This window comes from Amblyraja radiata, chromosome 1 (genome assembly GCF_010909765.2).
Source record: "Amblyraja radiata isolate CabotCenter1 chromosome 1, sAmbRad1.1.pri, whole genome shotgun sequence".
Classification (NCBI taxonomy): Eukaryota; Metazoa; Chordata; class Chondrichthyes; order Rajiformes; family Rajidae; genus Amblyraja; species Amblyraja radiata.
The window spans coordinates 191,598,768-191,620,917 of record NC_045956.1 but is presented as its reverse complement, the minus strand read 5'-3'; the positions used below and the strand labels follow the sequence as shown (position 1 = coordinate 191,620,917).

The 22,150-nt window shown below is 48.2% G+C and overlaps 1 protein-coding gene across 1 annotated transcript in view; it reads right to left on the bottom strand.

Annotated features, from left to right (window-relative positions):
- LOC116989718 (zinc finger protein 850-like) overlaps positions 1–19,863 on the bottom strand; it is a 35,689-nt gene extending 15,826 nt beyond the window's left edge. Inside the window, exons 1-2 of the mRNA XM_033047347.1 lie at positions 18,949–19,863; positions 18,253–18,449 (exon numbers count right to left, since the gene is read on the bottom strand). Coding sequence (XP_032903238.1) covers positions 18,253–18,449; positions 18,949–19,863 — 1,112 coding nt within the window. The remainder of the gene's footprint in view (positions 1–18,252; positions 18,450–18,948) is intronic.
- Between the last annotated feature and the right edge of the window lie 2,287 nt (positions 19,864–22,150).

Sequence of the window (22,150 nt, the reverse complement as noted above, 5' to 3'; positions counted from 1 at the left end):
CTGTCAATCACCGGGGCGAGGAGAATAAATTCCCCAGAGGCGGTGCTGAGTCCGTGAGCTGCGCTGAGTGTGCCACAAGCCATGCTGATTGAGTTCACAAGCTGTGCTGAGTGAGTCTACAAGCCATGCTGATTGAGTCCACAAGCCGTGCTGAGTGAGTCTGCAGGACAATCACACCCCCCTCTTCGGCCCCCGACAGGCCCTGCCTCAAGCCGTCCCCCTCCCCCGGCTGCAGGACACTCGCACCCCCCCTCGACAGACCCCGCTTCAAGTACAAAGAACGGAGAACAATGAGTCATCCTAATATCATGATTGAAGAGAAGCATCATGATCAGGCTCTGTTGCAGATTCAAGACAAGCTTGAGAATTACAACAAAACAATAGAATGCTTTCATTTGCCACGAGCAAGAACTGGAAGGATGCCCCTTGATAATGACAATGCAGAATTGCTGAAGGAATTGCAATACAATAGGACTGAACAACAGCAATTTGTTGAGGAGAATGAGCCTCTGCTGAATGCTGAGCAGACAGCAATGTATTACCAGGTGTGCAACTGCTTGAAAAGGAATCTTCCTTCAATGTTTTTCATTGATTCACCAGGAGGAACTGGAAAAACAATTATCACTAATTTGATGCTTTCCAAAGATAGAGGTCAAGGTGATGTGGCTATTCCTGTAGCATCCTCTGGGATAACAACTAAATTAATGCATGTTGGACGATCTGCACGTTCTCGATTCAAGATACCCATCCAAGTGACCGACGAATCATTCTACGACATTGACAAGAACTCTAACACGGCCGCTTGATGAGGTAAGTGAAACTCATTGTTTGGGATGAGTGCACGATGATTAGTAGGGAGAGCTTTGAAGCGGTGGACAGAACTCTGCGAGATGTATGCACCAACACTAAGCCTTTTGGCTGAATTTTATCATGTGTTGTAATGATTTTCGACAAATCCTTCCTGTAGTAAAAAGGGGAAATTGATTGAATTGAATTGAATTGAATACCTTTATTGTCATTCAGACCTTACGGTCTGAACAAAATTTCGTGCCTGCAGTCATACATACAATAAAAAACAACAATAAACACAAATTAACATCCACCACAGTGTATCCTCCAAGCACCTCCTCACTGTGGTTGAGGCAAAAATCTTAGGGTTACTGTCTCTTCCCTCCTCTTCTCCCTCTGCGCTGAGGCGATTCCCCACCGGGCGATGGCACAAACAGTCCCGCGGCTCACCGAACCCCGCGAACGGGCCGGTTCAAACACCGCGGCCCGGGGTGGTCGAAGCTGCCGCCCTCCAGTCCAGGACTCAGGTCGCCGCCGCCAGAACGCCGTCCCAGCCACCGGAGCACCGTTCCAGCCCCGAGCCGGATTGCCCTCACGTGAGTGCCGTTCCTCCCTCGAGCTGGGCCACTCCGACGGGAGTGCCGTTCCTCCCTCGAGCTGGGCCACTCCGACGGGAGTGCCGTTCCACCTCGAGCTGGGCCACTCCGATGGGAGTGCCGTTCCACCTCGAGCTGGGCCACTCCGACGGGAGTGCCGTTCCTCCCTTGAGCTGGGCCACTCCGACGGGAGTGCCGTTCCACCCTCGGGCTGGGCCACTCCGACGGGAGTGCCGTTCCACCTCGGGCTGGGCCACTCCGACGGGAGCGTCACAGCCCCTCACGAGAGAGTCTCAGCCCCTCGTCAGGCCGCCCTCACGGGAGCGAGCCCAGGGCGAGTCCTGTCAGGCTGCCTCCGGAGCCTCGAGGTCGCCAGCTCCGCCATTAGGCCACAGCGCAGACGGAGGCAGAGAAGGGGGATACGACAAAAAGTCGTATTCCCCCGAAGGGAGGGACAGCAAGCCCCGTTTCAACCCCCCCCCCCCACATAAACACAGCTTAAAAACCAAAAACGTAACTACATAAAACGAAAAAACAACACAAAAAAGTAAAGACAAACGGACTGCAGGCGAGCCGCAGCCGTTCCCAGCGCCGCCACTTCCGGAACTGATGTTGAAAATGATGCTGATGTTGAAAATTTCTGCATCAAGAAATCCTACTTGTGGACACTTTTCACCAATTTTCAATTGCAGAGGAATATGCGATTGAAAGAGGGAGAATAGACAATAGGTGCAGGGGTAGGTCATTTGGCCCTTCGAGCTAGCACCGCCATTCAATGTGATCATGGCTGATCATCTCCAATCAGTACCCCGTTTCTTCCTTCTCCCCATATCCCCTGACTTCGCTATTTTTAAGAGCCCTATCTAGCTCTCTCTTGAAAGCATCCAGATAACCTCCCTCCACCACCCTCTGAGGCAGAGAATTCCACAGACTCACCACTCTCTGTGAGAAAAAGTGTTTCCTCGTCTCCTTTCTAAATGGCTTACTCCTTTTCTTAAACTGTGGCCCCTGGTTCTGGACTCCCCCAACATCGGGTACATGTTTCCTGCCTCCAGCGTGTCCAAACCCATAACAATCTTATATGTTTCAATGAGATATCCTCTCATCCTTCTAAACTCCAGAGTGTACAAGCCCAGCTGCTCCATTCTCTCAGCATATGACAGTTCCGCCATCCCGGGAATTAACCTTGTAAACCTAAACTGCACTCCCTCAATAGCAAGAATGTCCTTCCTCAAATTAGGGACAAAAACTGCACACAATATTCCAGGTATGGTCTCACTACTCACACCTGTAGTACAACTGCAGAAGGACCCCTTTGCTCCTACATTCAATTCCTCTTGTTATAAAGGCCAACATGCCATTCACTTTCTTCACTGCCTGCTGTACCCGCATGCTTACTTTCATAGACTGATGAACAAGGACCCCCGGATCCCGTTGTACTTCCCCTTTTCTCAATTTGAAGCCATTAGATAATAATCTGCCTCCCTGTTTTTGCTACCAAAGTGGATAACATTTATCCACATTAAACTGCATCTGCCCACTCACCCAACCTGTCCAAGTCACCCTGCATTCTCATAGTACCCTCCTCACAGTTCACACAGTCACCCAGCTTTTTGTCATCTGCAAATTTGCTAATGTTACTTTGAATCCCTTCATTTAAATCATTGATGTATATTGTAAATAGCTGCAATCCCAGCACAGAGTCTTACGGTACCCCACTAGTCACTGCCTGACATTCTGAAAGGGACCCGTTAATCCCCACTCTTTGTTTCCTGTCTGCCAACCCTTCTCTATCCATGTCAGCACTCTACCCCCAATACCATGTGCCCTAATTTTGCCCACTAATCTCCTATGTGGGACCTTATCAAATGCTTTCTGTAAGTCCAGGTACACTACATCCACTGGCTCTCCCTTGTCCATTTTCCGCGTTACATCTTCAAAAAATTCCAGAAGATTAGTCAAGCATGATTTCCCCTAACATTAGCTACCCTCCAATCCACAGGAACTGATCCTGAGTCTATAGAACATTGGACAATTATCACAATGCATCCACCAATGCATCCACAAACCAACATGTAGAGGAACCAACGAGAGAGCAGTCTATTCTAGATTGGGTATTGAGTAATGAGGAAGGGTTGGTTAGCAGTCTTGTTGTGCGTGGCCCCTTGGGCAAGAGTGACCATAATATGGTTGAGTTCTTCATTAGGATGGATTTCTAGAGCCACCTCCCTGAGGACTCTGGGGTGCAGACCATCAGGTCCAGGGGATTTATCATCCTTCAGTCCCATTAGCCTACCCAATACCATTACTCGCCTAATGAAAATTTCTTTCAGTTCCTCTACCCCCTTAGATCCTCTGTCCTCCAGTACATCTGGGAGATTGTTTGTGTCTTCCTTAGTGAAGACAGATCCGAAGTACCTATTCAACTCTTCTGCCATTTCCTTGTTACCCATAATAATTTCACCCGTGTCTGCCTTCAAGGGACCCACATTTGAATTTCCTACTCTTTTTCCCTTAACATATCTAAAGAAGCTTTTACTGTCCTTCTTTATATTTCTGGCCAGCTTCCCTTCGTACTTCATCTTTCCAGCCCGTATTGCCCGTTTTGTTTCCTTCTATTGTCCAATGAAAGTTTCCCAATCCTCTGGCTTCCGGCTACTCTTTGCTGTGTTATACATCTTTTTCTTTTAGTTTTATTCTATCCCTAACTTATCTTGTAAATGAGGGAACTAATGCTATTCACTTCCCAACAGAATTCCTCGATTCACTCGAAATCTTTGGATTACCACCGCACATATTGGTGTTGTAAAAAGGATCTCCAATAATGTTAATGAGAAACTTGAAACACCCAAGGCTATGCAATGGAACGAGGATGATTGTGGAAGAGTTACACAATAATCTGATTGTTGCAAAAATCAAGATGTGAGCCTTCAAAGATGACATTGTTCTCTTACCTAGGCTAATGCTCAATTTGACAGAAGGCAAACACATTCCCCTTCAGCAGAGCCAATTCCCCATTCAGTCAAGTTTTGCCATGACGATCCATAAAGCGCAAGGACAAACCATGGAGAAGGTGTTGATATACCTTGAGAAACCGGTATTTCAGCTTGGACAACAATGTGTCGCTCTTAGCCGAGGAAAGGTGAAGGAAACTCAATTATTTCCTGAAGAATGGAACATCAACCAAGCATGTTGTCCTTAAACGCGTGCTTGCTTGAATGATGACTTCTGAAGTAAATTCTGGGGGTGGAAGCTTGGAACCTTCACGTGGTCCACCCTGTTTCGACGAATGCAATCAACCCGGCATGCACAATCAAATAAGATCAAATAGAACAAGTTGTCCTGCAACTTTAGGCTGTGCACGCCAAACGCAAGAAGAAGATGTAAATTCTCAAATTTTCTTCAAGTTAAATTTTGACCACTCAATATGTCTCTATATTACAATTGTGTGTCTTTTTATCCATCAACAGCAAAGAGACATCGAGACGCAGTGAGCAGCAGAACGTAACAAGAGATGTGCAGTAGGAGGCCATTCGGCCCTTTGAGCTGATCGTCCCAATCAATAACCCGTGCCTGCCTTCTACCCATATCCCTTAATTCCACTAGCCCCTAGAGCTCTAACTCTCTCTTAAATCCATCCAGTGATTTGGCCTCCACTGCCCTCTGTGGCAGGGAATTCTGTGGAAGACAGCAGTGTATGACCATGTGTGCAACTGCTTGAAAAGGAAACTTCCTTCAACGTTTTACATTGATTCACCAGGAGGAACGGGAAAAACATTTATCACTAATTTGATCCTCCCCAAAATTAGGGGTCACAATATTACCCATAATAATTCCACCCGTGTCTGCCTTCAAGGGACCAACATTTGACTTTGCTACTCTTTTTCCCCAGGCCTTGCCACATATGTCGCACTCATAACGCTTCTCCTTGTTGTGCCCTGTCATGTGATCCTCCATTGAAGCTCAGCCCCTTGAAGCTCAGCCCGCACACCGAGCAGATGGGGGGCTCACCGGCAGCCTGGCTGCCCTCAATGGCCGCTCACGCCCCCATCTCTCCGTCCACAGCAACGGTTCCTAAACCCTGCAGGAGGGGAGCACAGAGGGTCAACAAGCTGGCAAACAGGACATTACTAACGTGTAAACATTACTAGTGCTTCACGGTGGAAGGGGAGAGGGCAGGGGGGTGAGAGTTGGGGGAGGGGGAGGGAATGGGGTGAAGGAGGGGGTGAAGGGGGATGGACAGGAGGGGGTGAGTGGGAGAAAGTGGGGGGGAGAGCAGGGGCGAGAGGGGGGAAGGGGTGAGGGGGCTGAAGGGAATGGGGAGGGGGCTGAAGGGGGACGGAGGGGGAGGGGGAGGGGAGGGGATGAAGGGAAATGGAGAGGAGGGGTGGAGGATGAAGGGGCTGGAGAGAAGGGGGTGAAGGGGGGTGAGGGTGAGGGGGAGGGGTTGAAGGGGGATGGAGAGGAGTGGGTGACAGGGAGGGGAGGTGGTGAAGGGGATGATGAGGTGAAGGGGGTGAAGGGCAGGGCCAGTGTAGCTGGGGCAGCAGCTGCTCAGCAGAAGCCACAAGCCGGGTGAACTTGGCACTCATGTCCTCGTTCACCACCGCCACAAACCCTTCAACCTCCCCTCTGGAGCCATAGGGGTGACGGTAACTGTTATATTCCGGACCAAAGATCTTATAGCGGAGCAAGATAGGCTACTCCTGCTAAATACAATGGGCTGACGTGTAGTACGCTACGGAGGGGATCCTGGGCATTTTTCCCCGCCCATTTTAGTAACCGGAGCCTACCTGACCCGACCCGACTCGCAGTGTAATCAATGAACAGTTTGTGTGTGTGATATAGGGTTAGATTCATCATTCTGTCAGTTCATACTTCTTGTCAAGAATAAAATTTGACTCTGGTAATTGTCTTTTTTAATATATTTTAAATCATTTCTTTTTAAATGGCTCACAAGCAGTGTTTGAGTTGATTTTGTAGTAAACGGAACCGACCCGTCTCGCAGGGTAATTGACATTGCGGGGGAGGTTTTTGTGCGTGATATAGGGTTAGATTCATAATTCTGTTAGTTCATAATTCTGTAAATTCTTGTTAAAGAATAAAATGTTTATAAACACACATGCATGAATGTGATATAAATGTATATAATCATATAACACACACAATTACATTTCTTCTGATCCAATGATGAACTTTATTTCAGACTAGACAAGGGACATTAAATAAGAAACATTGTAAACCTCCCAGCAACTTCACACACACTAGGCCTTATCCCCGGGCCCCACACTCCCTCTCCCCGCTGCCCCGGGCCGCGCACTCCCTCTCCCTCTCCCCGGGCCCCACACTCTCTCTCCCTCTCCCTGGGCCCCACACTCCCTCTCCTCCCCTCTTGCCCCGTGCCGCGCACTACCCTTCCCTCTCCCAGACACCCCCCCCCCTCTCCCCGGGCCCCACACTCCCTCTCCCCGGTGCCCCACACTCCCTTCCCTGCCCCCACCTCCCTCTCCCCGGGCCACACCCCCCTCCCGCTGCCCCGTGCCCCACACTTCCCTCTCCCTCTCCCCTTTCCCACACTCCCTCTCCCCTTTACCCCACACTCTCCTCTCCCTTTCCTCTCTCTCCCTCTCCCCGGGCCCAACATCCCTCTCCCTCTCCCCGGGCCCCACACTCCCTCTCCCTCTCCCCGGGCCCCACACTCCCTCTCCCTCTCCCCGAGCCCCACACTCCCTCTCCCCGGGCCCCACACTCCCTCTCCCTCTCCCCGAGCCCCACACTCCCTCTCCCCGGGCCCCACACTCCCTCTCCCTCTCCCCGGGCCCCACACTCCCTCTCCCCGCTGCGGAAACAAAGATCCGATCTTTGACCGGAAGCAAGATGGCGGAACAAGATGGCGGAGCAAGATGGCAGGGGCTGGTTGCTAAAATGGGTCATATAATCACCCATGAATCCGCCCATGAGCGTACTACACGTTTGCGTGAGAGTAACCCATCTTGCTCCGCTATAAGATCTTTGTTCCGGACTGCAGAATGAATAACAACTTAGACTCAGGCTGCACAAGATCACGAGAGATTTATTACCCACCATTCCCTGCTTATATACAACACCAACTCATTAACATACACATGAATATGCATGAATGCATTACAGTGCTCTCCTTTTTTTAAGTATTAAATCTAAGTACAGTTACAATTTTGTTGTTGTGATACTTGATTTAAACTAGCATTCATGAAATCTTAAATGATAACATAATATATTTATTTTATATATTTGCACATTTTCATTTTACCTATACAGTGAGTTACTTAATTTACAAACCTAATCTGACTCCTGGTTTGCATATCCTGCCTGATCATCTAACAGTAACAGGTGTAACAGGTTTAGGTGTTGACTCAACTGTTGGCTTGTTTGGCTTTGTTTTAGTACCCTGACTTTGACCAGAGGAATCTGTTTCTTTGTCTGTACTAACTGAACTTTGTGTTTCAATCACAGTGGTCTCTTCCAACTCACTTTCAGATAAAGACTCAGGGATTAGGACTTCATGCTCAGTTGTTGGTTCATCTTTGGCTGGAATTATTTGATCAACATGAATACTTTTGATTCTATCTCCAACTTCAACTAAGTATGTTTTTGTTCCACACATTTCCACCATTTTCCCAACATCTCATTTGTCTAGACTGGACTTGTTGGCAGGAGTGAGAACACGAACCTGCTTATCTGGGCTTGAAGTACCTCTCCTTTTTGTGGGAGTCATAATGGCGTTTTTGACTTAATTGTTTTTGTTCAACTCTCAAAGCTAAATTAGGTTGAACTAGACTTAGGCGTATTCTTAGCCTTCTCTTCATCAACAGTTCTACAGGTGAATAACTGTTGTTGTGTGTGGTGTGGTTCTGTACTTCAGCAAGAAACTAGCCAAACGATGTTTCGTGCTGAGCTTTGAACTACCCTGCAAAACATGTTTCTTGAGAGCATCTTTGACAACTTTAACAGACCTTTCCGCCGCCCCATTGGAGGCTGGATGGTCTAGGGGAACAAGTGTGTGTTTTACACTATTCCGCTGCATGAACTCTTTGAACTGTTCTGAACGAAACTGAGGCTCGTTATCAGACACAAGTTCTTCTAATAAACCATGGCATGCAAAAATGAATCTCAACTCATCTATGGTACACTCAGTAGTAGTGCTTGATCCCACAAGGCAGAGTCCTACCGACTGCGAAGGGCGGTGAAGGACGCAAAAAGGAGGTACAGGGTCAAGATGGAGTCACAGATGGAGCAGCAGGACACCAGAAGCCTGTGGCAGGGGCTACGGACTGTAACCAACTACCGGAGCACCCCACCCTCATCCGCAAGTGCCGGCACCTCCCTAGCTGATGACCTGAACTCCTTTTACGCTCGTTTCGAGATGGGCAACACCACCCCAGGTCTGCCGACTATCGACAATACCGCCAGCGGGCTGGCTACCGAAGCTGCAGGGAGGAATGTGCACACATTCTCGCTGTCCGAGCACGACGTGAGGAGGGCTCTGACACGGGTGAACACGAGGAAAGCTGCAGGCCCCGATGGCATTTCGGGGCGATTACTCAAGTCCTGTGCTACGCAGCTAGCTCCGGTGCTCACTACAGTATTCAACCTCTCCCTGGACAAGTCCATGGTCCCTGCCTGCTTCAAAAAATCCATCATTGTACCGGTACCAAAAAATGTCTCCCCAGCCTGTCTGAATGACTACCGTCCGGTGGCCCTTACCTCGGTAGTCATGAAATGCTTTGAGAAGCTGGTGAAGAAACACATCTGCACCTTCCTCCCTCGCAACATGGACCCGTTGCAGTTCGCATACCGTCAAGATGGGAGGGAATACATCGAAGTCCCTCACCCTGAGCACAGGATCGCCCCAGGGTTGCTTCCTCAGCCCCCTATTGTACTCCCTGTACACACATGACTGTGTGGCTAGGTTCAGCTCCAACTCAATAATTAAGTTTGCTGATGACACTGTGGTGGTGGGCCTGATCTCAGACAACGATGAGAAGGCCTACCGGGAGGAGGTGGCTGATCTAGCACTCTGGTGCCAGGATAACAGCCTCCTCTTGAACATCAAAAAAACGAAGGAGCTGATCGTGGACTTTAGGAGGGCACATCATCCGAGAACGTACACACCATTGAGGATAAATGGGGATCCTGTGGATAGGGTGAGATGTTTTAAATATCTGGGAGTCCACATCTCTGAGGATATGACATGGACATCACACGCCGCAGCACTCGTGAGTAAGGCAAGGCAGCGCCTTTACCACCTCAGGCAATTGAGGAAATTCAGAGTGTCTCCGAGGATCCTCCAGTGCTTCTATGCAGCGGCTGTGGAAAGCATCTTATCCGGAAATATTACCATCTGGTTTGGGAATTGCTCTGCCCAGGACAAGAAGGCTCTGCAGAGAGTAGTGCATTCGGCCGAACGCACTATGGGAACTTCACTCGTCCCCCTGCAGGAACTATACATCAGGAGGTGCAACTCCAGAGCCAATAAAATCATGGGAGACCCCTTCCACCCCTGCAACGGACTGTTCCGGCTGCTACGGTCAGGCAAACGCCTCAGTTTCCATGCTGTGAGAACGGAGAGGTTGAGAAGGAGTTTCTTCCCAGAGGCCATTCAGACTAAATCTCACCAGGGACTAACTTTACTGAACGTTTTTCCTTCCAATATTTAATATGTAAAAGAATATGTGTGTGTTTATGATTGTGTTTATAGTTTGGTTGTTTGTTTGTTTGTCTTTTTGCACAAAGTCCGCGAGCATTGCCACTTTTCATTTCACTGCAGATCTCGTATGTGTATGTGACGAATAAACTTGACTTGACTTGACTTATGCTTCACCTCAATCCATTTGGAATGACTATCTACTAGTACCAGAAAGTGATCATTACCCTTGTCACAAAAATCTACATGAACTCTCTGAAAAGGTCTACTTGGCCATGACCAGTGTTGCAGTGGTGTTTTTGGTGGTTTACTCCGGCAATTTTGGCAGATGCTACATTTGCTCACCAGTGACTCGATGTCACTGTCAATACCAGGCCAATACACAAAACTTCTGGCAATTGACTTCATGCTCACAATGCCAGGATGTTCGGCATGAAGTTCGTTCATCATTTTGTTTCTCAAAGACTCTGGTACAGGGGTTTATGGTTTTGTTCGTCTTTTATTATTTTAATTTTAATCATAAAATGAACGTGTTTAAAATACCAAAGAGTAAAAAAGATTCAATGAAATAATCCTCCCCGACTGACGGCCACAATTAAAACATAAGTAATGCGACTCGAGAATGTACATTAACCTTGCACAAAAAGCAGTCACAATAAAGTCATTAAAAGGTTAGTTAACATTAGAATTAACTTTTTTTTTCATTTTCTTGAAGTTAGTACATTGTAGTTAGATTTTTACAAATTAATGTACATTTTGAAGTATATCTAATTGAAGTTTCTTGGATGCGGCCTTATTAGATAACAGCTAACTTAATGCGGCATTCCAATATGAATAGGTTCCCCACCCCTGGTCTGGTACAACCACTCTGTAACCCCACTTAATGCATCCCTGCTCACATGATAATTCATGGCGTTGATTATAGAAAGGCTTCAGCTCTGAGTTCAGAACTGAGTTCAATCCACTATCGATTTCAGTCCATCCGTTCAATGTCTATTCATAAACCCACTTCAGCACAGTGTCTTTTTTTGTTTCTGCTGCAATTTCTGTTGCAGTCACTGGAAAGTCTTCATCTACCACTTGCAGTGTGTAGATTGAGTTCTCACTTCCCAGAGTTCTCATGGGACAACCGGGACAACGCATCTGCAACTGCGTTGTAGTTGGAGCTTCTGTACTCCACCTTGTAGTCATATTGGGACAGCAACATTGCCCAGCGCTGCACCCTTGAAGCCGCCGTGGAAGGTATAGCTGACTTGGGACCAAATATCACTAGTCGTGGCTTGTGATCAGTCACTAGGGTGAATGGTCTGCCGAGAAGAAACTGATGGAATTTCCTGATTCCGAACACGATGCTGAGTGCTTCGTTTTCTATTTATGCATAGTTGCGTTCACTCGATGACAGGGTGTGGGATGCAAAAGCAATAGGCTTTTCCTGTCCGTCATTCATTACGTGGGAGATCACTGCACCTACACCATAACTTGAAGCATCACAAGCAAGTTTCATCTCGTGTGTCGTATCGTAGTGAACAAGAAGTTTGTCACTTGTCAAGTTTTCCTTGCAGATGTCAAATGCACGTTGTTGTTCCTTTCCCCACGTCCATTTCACATCTTTTTGTAGCAGATGATGTAGTGGGTTTAGCACAGTTGCTAAATCTGAAAGGAATCGTGCATAGAACTGCACCATCCCAAGGAATGATCGTAGATGTGACACATTGTTGGGTTTTGGAGCATTCACTATTGCTTCCACTTTCGCCTTCACAGGGCGAAGTCCGTTGGCGTCTACTTGGAGTCCAAGGTAGACCACCTCTGACTGTGCAAATGCACATTTACTTTGTCACAGTTTGACATTGTGGCAGTCCAGTCGTGTGAGAACTTGCTCAAGGATTTCCAGATGTTCTACCATGCCCTCTGTGAATATCAGTAGGTCATCCTGGTTGCACACAAAGTGCGGAATACCATGTAACATTTTGTCCATGACAGACTGAAAAAATTTCGGGGAGGATTTCACATCATAGGGCAGCTTTGTATATTAATACAAGCCCTTATGTGTGTTGATAGTCAAATACTGCTGACTTTCCTTGTCAACATTGAGTTGGGCGTAAGTGTGAGACAAATCCAGTTTAGTGAAGACTCTTGCTCCGCTAAGTTCTGAGTACAAATCTTGCGAGGTTGGCAACGTATATTGTTCGTCATCAACGGCTTGGTTGATTGTGACTTTGTAATCATCACAACAATTTTATCAGCCTTGGGTACGGCCACAATTGGCGTTGCCCAATTCCTCTGGTCTGTCTTCATGAGGACTCCATTCCGCTCTAACTTGTCGAGTTCTTCCTCCACTTGTTGCTTTAGTGCATATGGTACAGGTCTTGGTCGACAATACACAGGTCTCACATCTTGCTTAAGTCGAATGTGTGCAGAGTACCCTTTCCCGTGTAACTGTCAGAATTCTTCCTGTCCAATTCTATTCTACTCAGCCAATCCTTTCCAAGGAGGGTTGGTTTATTTCTGTAGCTGGCCACTATGATGGGCAGTGTTACTGACTGACCATTATGCTGAACTTTACAGTTCATTTGTCCACATGTCTTCAAAACTTCGTCCGAGTAGGTTCTCAGCTTGACCTTACTCTCAAACAATGGTATCTGAGGGAACTTTGTTTCGTACAGGTCTCTGCTCATGACTGAACAATCTGCTGCCGTGGGGGAGGGGAGGGAATGAAGGGAGATGGAGAGGAGGGGGTGACGGGTAGGGGATGAAGAGGAGGGGGTGAGGGAGAGGGGGGTGGAGGGGATGGGGGTGAAGGGGATGGAGAGGAGGGGGGTTGAAGGGGGTGGTGGGCTGGGGCCAGGGTAGCTAGGGCAGCAGCTGCTCAGCAGAGGCCACCAGCTGGGTGAACCTGGCACACATGTCCTTGTTCACCACCGCCACACATCCTTCAAACTCCGCTCTGGAACCATAGAGGTGACGGTAATTTTCAATGAAGCCGATGTAACTCTCCACGATGGGCCCCTCCAGCCCTCCTTGTGTGCGCGGAGCAGAGCGTCCGGGGCTGAACGGGTCCCAGCGGGGCCGAGCGGGTTGGAATGCTGGAGACCCTCGCGCATCATTGTTTTGTGACGTCAGTCAGCATTTTTTAAAGTTAGAACTTTGAAAACGTTCATATTTTGATTCCACCACTTTCTCACTCCCTTCCCCACCCCCCACTCTCCCCCCCATCTCCCCCGCCCTCTCCTTCCATCCTCGTCCTCCCCACCACCTACTCTCCCCCCATCCTGATGGGACTGAAGGCTGATATATCCCCAGAGCCTGATGGTCTGCACCCCAGGGTAATTAAGGAAGTGGCTCTAGAAATCGTGGATGCATTGGTGATAATTTTCCAATGTTCTATAGACTCAGGATCAGTTCCTGTGGATTGGAGGGATCTAATGTTATCCCACTTTTTAAGAAAGGCGGTAGAGAGAAAATGGGGAATTATAGACCAGTTAGCCTGACATCGGTGGTGGGAAAATGCTGGAGTCAATTATAAAAGATGAGATAGCCGCACATTTGGATAGCAAAAACAGGAAGGCAGATTACTATCTAAATGGCATCAAGTTGGGAAAAGGGGAAGTACAACAGGATGTGGGGGTTCTTGTACATCAGTCTATTAAAGTAAGCATGCAGGTACAGCAGGCAGTGAAGAAAGCGAATGGCATGTTGGCCTTTATAACAAGAGATTTAGGTCTTTATTCTCTGGAGCGCAGAAGGTTAAGGGGGGACTTGATACAGGTCTTTAAAATGATGAGAGGGATAGACAGAGTTGATGTGGACAAGCTTTTCCCTTTGAGAATAGGGAAGATTCAAACAAGAGGACATGATTTCAGAATTAAGGGACAGAAGTTTAGGGGTAACATGAGGAGGAACTTCTTTACTCAGAGAGTGGTAGCGGTGTGGAATGAGCTTCCAGTGGAAGTGGTGGAGGCAGGTTCGATGGTATCATTTAAAAATAAATTGGATAGGCATATGGATGAGAAGGGAATGGAGGGTTATGGTATGAGTGCGGGCAGGTGGGACTAAGGGAAAATAATTGTTCGGCACGGACTTGTAGGGCCGAGATGGCCTGTTTCCGTGCTGTAATTGTTATATGGTTATTGTTATTTCGAATATAGGAGCAAAGAGGTCCTTCTGCAGTTGTACAGAGCCCTTGTGAGACCACACCTGGAGTATTGTGTGCAGTTGTGGTCCCCTACTTTGAGGAAGGACAATCTTGCAATTGAGGGACTGCAGCGAAGGTTTACAAGGTTAATTCCCGGGATGGCGGGACTGTCATATGCTGAGAGAATGGAGCGGCTGGGCTTGTACACTCTGAAGTTTAGAAGGATGAGAGGTTATCTCATTGAAACATATAAGATTGTTAAGGGTTTGGACACGCTACAGGCAGGAAACATGTTCCTGATGTTGGGGGAATCCAGAACCAGGGGCCACAGTTTACGAATAAGAAGTAAACCATTTAGAACGGAGACGAGGAAACACTTTTTCTCACAGAGTGGTGACTCTGTGGAATTCTCTGCCTCAGAGGGCAGTGGTGGCAGGTTCTCTGGATGCTTTCAAGAGAGAGCTAGATAGGGCTCTTAAACATAGCGCAGTCAGGGGATATGGGGAAAAGGCAGGAACGGGTTAGTGATTGGGGATGATCAGCCATGATCAGATTGAATGGCGATGCTGGCTCGAAGGGCCAAATGGCCTACTCCTGCACCTATTGTCTATCTTCCGCTCCCAACCCCCAACTCCTCCCCCACCACCTAGTTTCCCCCCTCTCGCTGTAGAATTCAAGCAGAAGCGACAACATAAATTGTTTTTTCAAATGAAATAAATGTTTTAAAAATCGCGAAGTATGGGGACGTTGCACGGCATCGAGGTCACAACCCGTGACCCATTCTGGTTGCCACACAACACCAACACCATCGAGGATTTCTGGTCTGGATGACTTTGAACTCCAGACTGTGGAATTTGCTTATTTTCATTTATCATTAAAAAAATCACAAACCATACATGGGTTTTGAATTACATTTTACTCAGATGTAAGCCAAAGAAAGGCATAAGTGTTAGCTGTTAATTGGACATAATCATCCTCAGCAAATTGACAATCTCTTTGAAAGGGAGTGGGTGTTTAAGCTGTCAGGACATTTTATTATTTGCCAAAATATACATCTCAATAGCATAATGATAGAAAACTTACTTTTCCACATACCCCTCGTAAGTCTGGAGATTTTTTTAATGATAAATTTAGCTTCAGAAGCGTTTTCTTTTTGCATTTCCCAATGTCATCTGCAATCTCAAGTTTGTGGACGACACAACCGATTGGACTGATCCAGGTTGGGGAGGAATTTGCCTACAGACAGGAAGTGTCACAGCTGGCGTCCTGGTGCTGTAGCAACAACCTAGAGCTCAATGCTCTTAAGACTGTGGAATTGATTGTAGACTTCAGGAGAGCTCCCCCTCCCCTTACCCCACTCACCATCAACAACACCAGTCACATCTGTGGAGTTATTTAAGTTCCTGGGAACCATCATCTCCAAGGACCTTAAGTGGGGGGCTACCATCGACTCCACAGTCAAAAAGGCACAACAGAGGATGTACTTCCTGCGGCAGCTGAGGAAGCACAATCTGCCACAGGCAATGATGGTCCAATTCTACACGGCCATTGTAGAGTCTGTTCTCACCTTCTCCATCATGGTCTGGTTTGGCTCAGCCATCAAGCACGACACCTGGAGGCTGCAGCGAATCGTCCGATCAGCAGAGAAGATTATTGGCTGCAACCTTCCCTCCATTGATGAACTGTACACTGCAAGGCCCAGGAAGCGAGCGGGCAAGATCATCTCTGACCCCTCTCACCCTGGCCACAAACTCTTTGAATCGCTTCCTTCTGGAAGGCGACTCTGGACTGTCAAAGCTGCCACAGCCAGACATAAAGTTTTTATCCATGAGTAGTTGCTCTATTCAACAGCCAAAAATCTGTAGCCTCCCTTTGATCTGATATTTTGTTGGTTCATATGCTTGATCAATGGTGTTTTATCATTAATGTTTTATTATTATTAATATTTAGTGTTTCCTGAGTCATTCGTAACTGTCACTGTATATCATGCTGTTACTTGTGGGCGGAGCACCAAGGCAAATTCCTTGTATGTGAATATGTGGCCAATAAACTTACTTACTCTCTTGATATCTGCACTGCCAATGTCCGCCAACCACTTTAGCTGTTGTTGTCCCTTCAGCTCTCGCTTCTCTCTACCATAGTTTCTCCTCACTTTTGGAATTCTGAAGTAGGATAAATGTCTCTCACAGTTGCCCCGATTTCCACAATTATTTACAGCGCAAATATTTACCATTTCGGCGGTTTTTAACAGGTAAGTAAGTATGCGTTTTAGGTATTAACAGTGTATGCTGGAGGCCGCCTTGGCCTCCACATGGATTGAGCTGCTCCGTGCGTCACGCCCTTTGAGCCAATGACCTTACATGCAACCCCCCTATTCAAGCAGTAGCAACATTAATTTTGTTTTCAAATGAAATAAATATTTTAGAAATCGTGAAGTATTATTCAAAGAATCAGTGCAATCAAGTTAAAAATTGCAGTCTTTTACTAAGTATGTTACAATACTTACCTTCAGCGGCGCTGCAATTCTGCCACTGACCGTGTGCGCGATTTTGGCGCGTTTGGGGGGGGGGGGGGTGGTGGTGGGCGGGGTTAAAACGCGGTTTTCTCCGACCTGGTCCTGGATTATATTTTGCTGGAGTGCAAGCTTTTGCTGAAGAATCGTTCCGACGGCCGTTCTGTGTGTTTTTAAAAAAAAATTGCCCAACAAGTTAATCGCTGGAGTGATTTTAAAATCAGCTTCTGAAGCCGTCAATGCCGACAACGGGACGGATTTTACGTAGGGGACAGGTAAAAGAAAGTAGTTTATTTTCATGTATAAAAGTTTTTCTTAAGATGCATTTAATTCACATTTTAAGTTGCGAAACGGTGATTTTTTTCCCCGTACGAACCGGCAGTGTTTTTGCTGCCGATATGGGGGACTAAATCACCGCAACGTCCAATTGATTGCGTTCCAGAAAAACCCACTCGCAAGCTGATTTAAATGGCCATTAATTTACAGGTATTAAACATTAAATTCCTTCCATTTGGCCTATAAACCCACGACAATGAGATTTAAAAATTTTGTTATATTGTGAATTCTTGTGTGAATGTTGTTTGGACGCTTAGGCTATTTAATAATGTTAATCTATTCTTAAGAAATGGATAGATGTTTAGATCTAGTAATTGAATTTTGTAATTAGCTACAATTGGGTAACTAACTAATTATATGCTTTAATTTCAGGTCATCCAAGTCTGAAGAAGGGTTTCGGCCCGAAACGTTACCTATCTCCTTCGCTCCATAGATGCTGCTGCACCCGCTGAGTTTCTCCAGCATTTTTGTGTACCTTCGATTTTCCAGCATCTGCAGTTCCTTCTTGAACAAGATTGTTTCATATTTGTTTCAGAATTCTTCAATCTATAACTGAAAATTTCTTTCAGTTCTCTTAATTTTTAAGAAAGCTATGGACTTTTGACTGTTCTCGATCTCAGCTTTTGTGTTAAGTCAATGAAAAAGCAATCGGGAACAAGATGCTAATTTCTGAGTATGAAAATGGCCATAACATTTTTAATACTGAAGATATGAAAGTGAATTAGGTGTCAAATTAAACTTTTTTGTATGCTTTATCTGATGGGATAAATTACAGACTTGATTTTTTAAATCTCAAAATTTTGTAACATTGTTACTTTTAGCAACCGTGGAAACCATTGGAATAAAAGCAACGTTAATTTGTTTTTCAATAAATATTTTATAAATGGCAAAGTATTACTGTATAGAATTAGCACAAAAATCCACACCGTCTTATCTTTAAAGATCGCAAAGTCAATAAATTGAAAGTGATTCCCAAGCTTTCTGCATAACAGCAGCTTAGAATTTTTTCAATACAAAACCAGTAAAATAACCCCCAAAAGATAAATATTTCATTTATCATACAGCTAAACAAATCTTTATAAGAAATGCTACCTGAAATATCTCTTTGCTTAGCACTGTGTGCAAACAGCACAGAAATAATGATTGATAAGCCGATGACATGTAACATTGCCTAACCTCTAGTTTGACTTGCTCTTTGCCTGACACTTTCATTTTGTAAGCGTGCTCAACATGGCTTCCCTGAGCTTCTTTCTTGCCACTTGACCTTGGCTTCTGCTTCAGCAAGGGAAGCTGCTTGATGATTGGCCGCAACGGCCCTCGGAGACTGCATCTGATTTGCCGCCGAGTGATCGGCACATTATGTGATTGGGCGCAACCCCCTTGGAGACAGCGGCTGATTGGCTGCCAAATAATTCGGCACAAAACATTGAAAAATTAGAAAAGAAAAAAATCGGAATTCCGATTTAAATCAGAAGAATATCATGCCTGAATTCTTTGTGTGAAATGGGGTCCGACTCGAGCCATCGTGCCCGCCCAACTCATTGTGACGTCATCAGTCGAAGAAAGTCAGCTTAAAAGTTATTTTAAAAAAAACTTGAATCACCAAAAAGTCGTGAAATAATGCATCGAATCGTAAGAGAACCTGATCACGGCTTAGAGGGGAAATGTGTGCAGAATATATAAACATTTTATCGTTGCCGCGTAGCGTTTTCACAAAAATATAAAGACACAAACATATGACAGCTAGTAACCCCCGCGAGCTGTCAAACGCCTCACCGCTGTTCGGGCAGTCATAGGGCTGGCCACTGATGTGCACGCGCTGGTGAGACAGGGCGTGGGAGGCCACAGCACAGCGCTCTCCTCACACTGGGCTGGGGAAGGGACGGTTGCCGGCGTGCACCCGCTGGTGGGACAGCAGTCTGTCGGAGCGAGTGAAGCCCTTGCCGCACTGGGTGCAGATGAAGGGTCGCTCGCCGGTGTGGGTGCGCTGGTGCACCAGCAGGCTGTGGGACTGGGTGAAGCCCTTGCCGCAGTCGTAGCAGGTGTAGGGGCGCTCGCCGGTGTGGGTACGCTGGTGAGACAGCAGTCTGTCGGAGCGGTTGAAGCCCTTGCCACACTGGGTACAGGTGTAGGGACGCTCGCCAGTGTGGGTGCGCTGGTGCTCCAACACCCCGGTGGAGCGGGTGAAGCCCTTGCCACACTGGTCGCAGGTGTAGGGGCGCTCACCGGTGTGGGTGCGCTGGTGCACCAGCAGGTTGCTAGAGTGGATGAAGCCCTTGCCGCACTGGCCGCAGGTGTAGGGACGCTCCCCGGTGTGGATGTGCTGGTGTTCCAGCAGGATGCTGGAGCAAGTGAAGCCCTTGCCACAGTCGCTGCAGGTGTAGGGCCGCTCCCCGGTGTGCAGACGCCTGTGGATCTTCAGGTTGGTGGATGACTTGAAGCCTTTGCCGCAGTCGGAGCAGGTGTAGGGCTGCTCACCGCTGTGCACCCGCCGGTGCCGCCATAGCCCCGACCACAGGGCAAAGCTCTTGTCGCAGGAGGAGCAGCCATAGGGCTTCTCGCCCGTGTGCACCCGCCGGTGGTCCTTCAGGTGATTCGCTGTCTTGAAGCCTTTGCCGCAATCGGAGCAGGTGAAGGGCCTCTCGCCGGAGTGCACGCGGTTGTGCCGCAGCAGTTTGTCGTAGCTGGCGAAGTTCTTGCCGCACTCCGAGCAGTCGAAGGGACGTTCACCCGTGTGCAACCGCCGGTGGGTCTCCAGCTGACACGCACTCTGCCAGGCCTTGCCACACACGTCACACTCATAACGCTTCTCCATGTTGTGCCCCGTCATCGGGTCCTCCATCGAAGCTCAGCCCCTCGAGGCTCAGCCCGCACACCGAGCTGATTGAGGGGGGGGGGGGGGGGGGGGGGGGGGGGGGGGGCTCACCGGCACCCAGGCCGCCCTCAATGGCTCCTCACGTCACCGTCTCTCCGTCCACATCAACGGCTCCTAAACCCTGTAGGAGGGGAACACAGAGAGTCAATAAGCTGGTAAACAGGACATTACTAATGCTTATTAAATTAGAGAATGGAGCAGATGTGCTTGTCCACTCTGGAGTTTAGAAGGATGAGAGGTTATCTCATTGAGACATATAAGATTGTTAAGGGCTTGGACACGCTAGAGGCTGGAAACATGTTCCCGATGTTGGGGGAGTCCAGAACCAGGGGCCACAGTTTAAGAATAAGGAGTAAGCCATTTAGAACGGAGACAAGGAAACACTTTTTCTCACAGAGAGTGGTGAGTGTGGAATTCTCTGCCTCAGAGGGCGGTGGAGGCAGGTTCTCTGGATGCTTTCAAGAGAGAGCTAGATAGGGCTCTTAAAAATAGCAGTCAGGGGATATGGGGAGAAGGCAGGAACGGGGTGCAGGATTGGGGATGATCAGCCATGATCACATTGAATGGCGGTGCTGGCTCGAAGGGCCGAATGGCCTCCTCCTGCACCTATTGTCTATTGTGAACATTGCTAGTGCTTGAAGGGGGGGGGGGGGGTGGGCAGGGGGTGAGAGGAGAGGGGAGGGGGAGGGTAGAGGGTGGGAGGGGGTGAAGGGGGAGTGGGGGATGGGGAATGGGGTGAAGGAGGCCAGAGGTGGTAAGGGGATGAGGACGGTGGAAGTGAGGGGAGGGGGAGCAGGGAGAGGGTGGAGTAAGGGGGGTAGAGGAGGGGGTGAGGTGGCAAGTGAGAGAATGAGGGGGTTGCACCGATCTGGGGGCGGCGAGCATCCGGGCACTGTGTTGAGCCACCCGCCCACAAGTCAGCCAGCCGTGTACGTACCCCCGCCCTGCGCCGTGACGTCTGCTGCGCTCACGACCGGCGCCCTGACATCATCCCGAATCCGAGGGGGAATTACGGCACCGCGTTGGGGGATGGCATGCATCATGGGAAGAAGGTCACACAGTGCTGGAGTAACTCAGCGGGTCGGGCAACCACCTCGGCCTGCGTGGCGGCACTGCATTGGAGCGCTGGAGCGCTGGAGCGGAGCGGGCGATGCCTTGCCTGGGTCGCCGCGCTGGAGCTCTGGCGAGCTGGACCGCCGTGAGCAACATCTCCGGGCTGCGGGTTTGCGGAGCGGAGAGGCGGCGTGCGGAGAGACGGCGTGCGTAGAGGCGGCAAGGCGGCAGTGAGGAGAGCGATCGCCGACTTTTTAATCGGGAGCCTGGGAGCGCCAAACCGGCGCGGCCTTGTCGGCTTCGGCAGCCGCGGGCTCCAACCAAGAAGCGGCCGTTCCAAGTGGCCCAGCCGCCGAAAGGACTCTCCCGACGCCGGGGCAAGACCACCCGGTGAGAACGGCCAGGGACATCGGGCCTCCGTAGAGGCAATTGCGGTGGCCCCAATAGGCCTGACTTTGGGGTGAACATGGGGTGGGGACTGGACATTGTGCCTTCCTCCACAGTGCTATCCACTGTGGGGGGATGATTTTTTTTTGTCTAACTGTAGTCTTGTAGGTCTGTGTCCAAGATGGCTGCCGTGAAGGGAGAGTGGACGCTGGCACGAATTGGTTGCCGCTGCTCTCTCTTCACACTGTGTTTTTGATTTTCTGTTTTTGGATTGAATTCTGTTTTTAATTTGTGTCATTGTGATGTCTTTAATTACTTGTTTTACTCCGATTATATGTTTTTATTCCGATTACTATGTAAGGTGTCCTTGAGATTTTGTATGAAAGGCGCCCATTAAATATAAAATTTATTATTATTATTATAAATCGCCAACCCATTATTCTTAAACCGTGACCCCTGGTTCTGGACTCACCAACATCGGGAACATCGACAAGTAGCCAAATGTCCTGAAACATTGCCCATATTTTTTCCCCAGCACTTTGTGCCTATCTTTGGCAGACACAAGGTAGGTATGTTGCAAAGCCTACCTGAAGCGTCTTCGAAAATCTGCCGCTACGGGTGTGCGCGATTTTGGCGCCGTTTAGAGGGGGCGGGTTTAAAACGCGATTTTCTCTAGGCTGTTCAAATCGAAGATGTTCAGCCTAGTTAATTATTAACGAAAAATCGCTGGAAGACCCCGTCGCAAAAGCTATTATTAGGTTTAAAGGCCTTGAATAATAGTTATAGT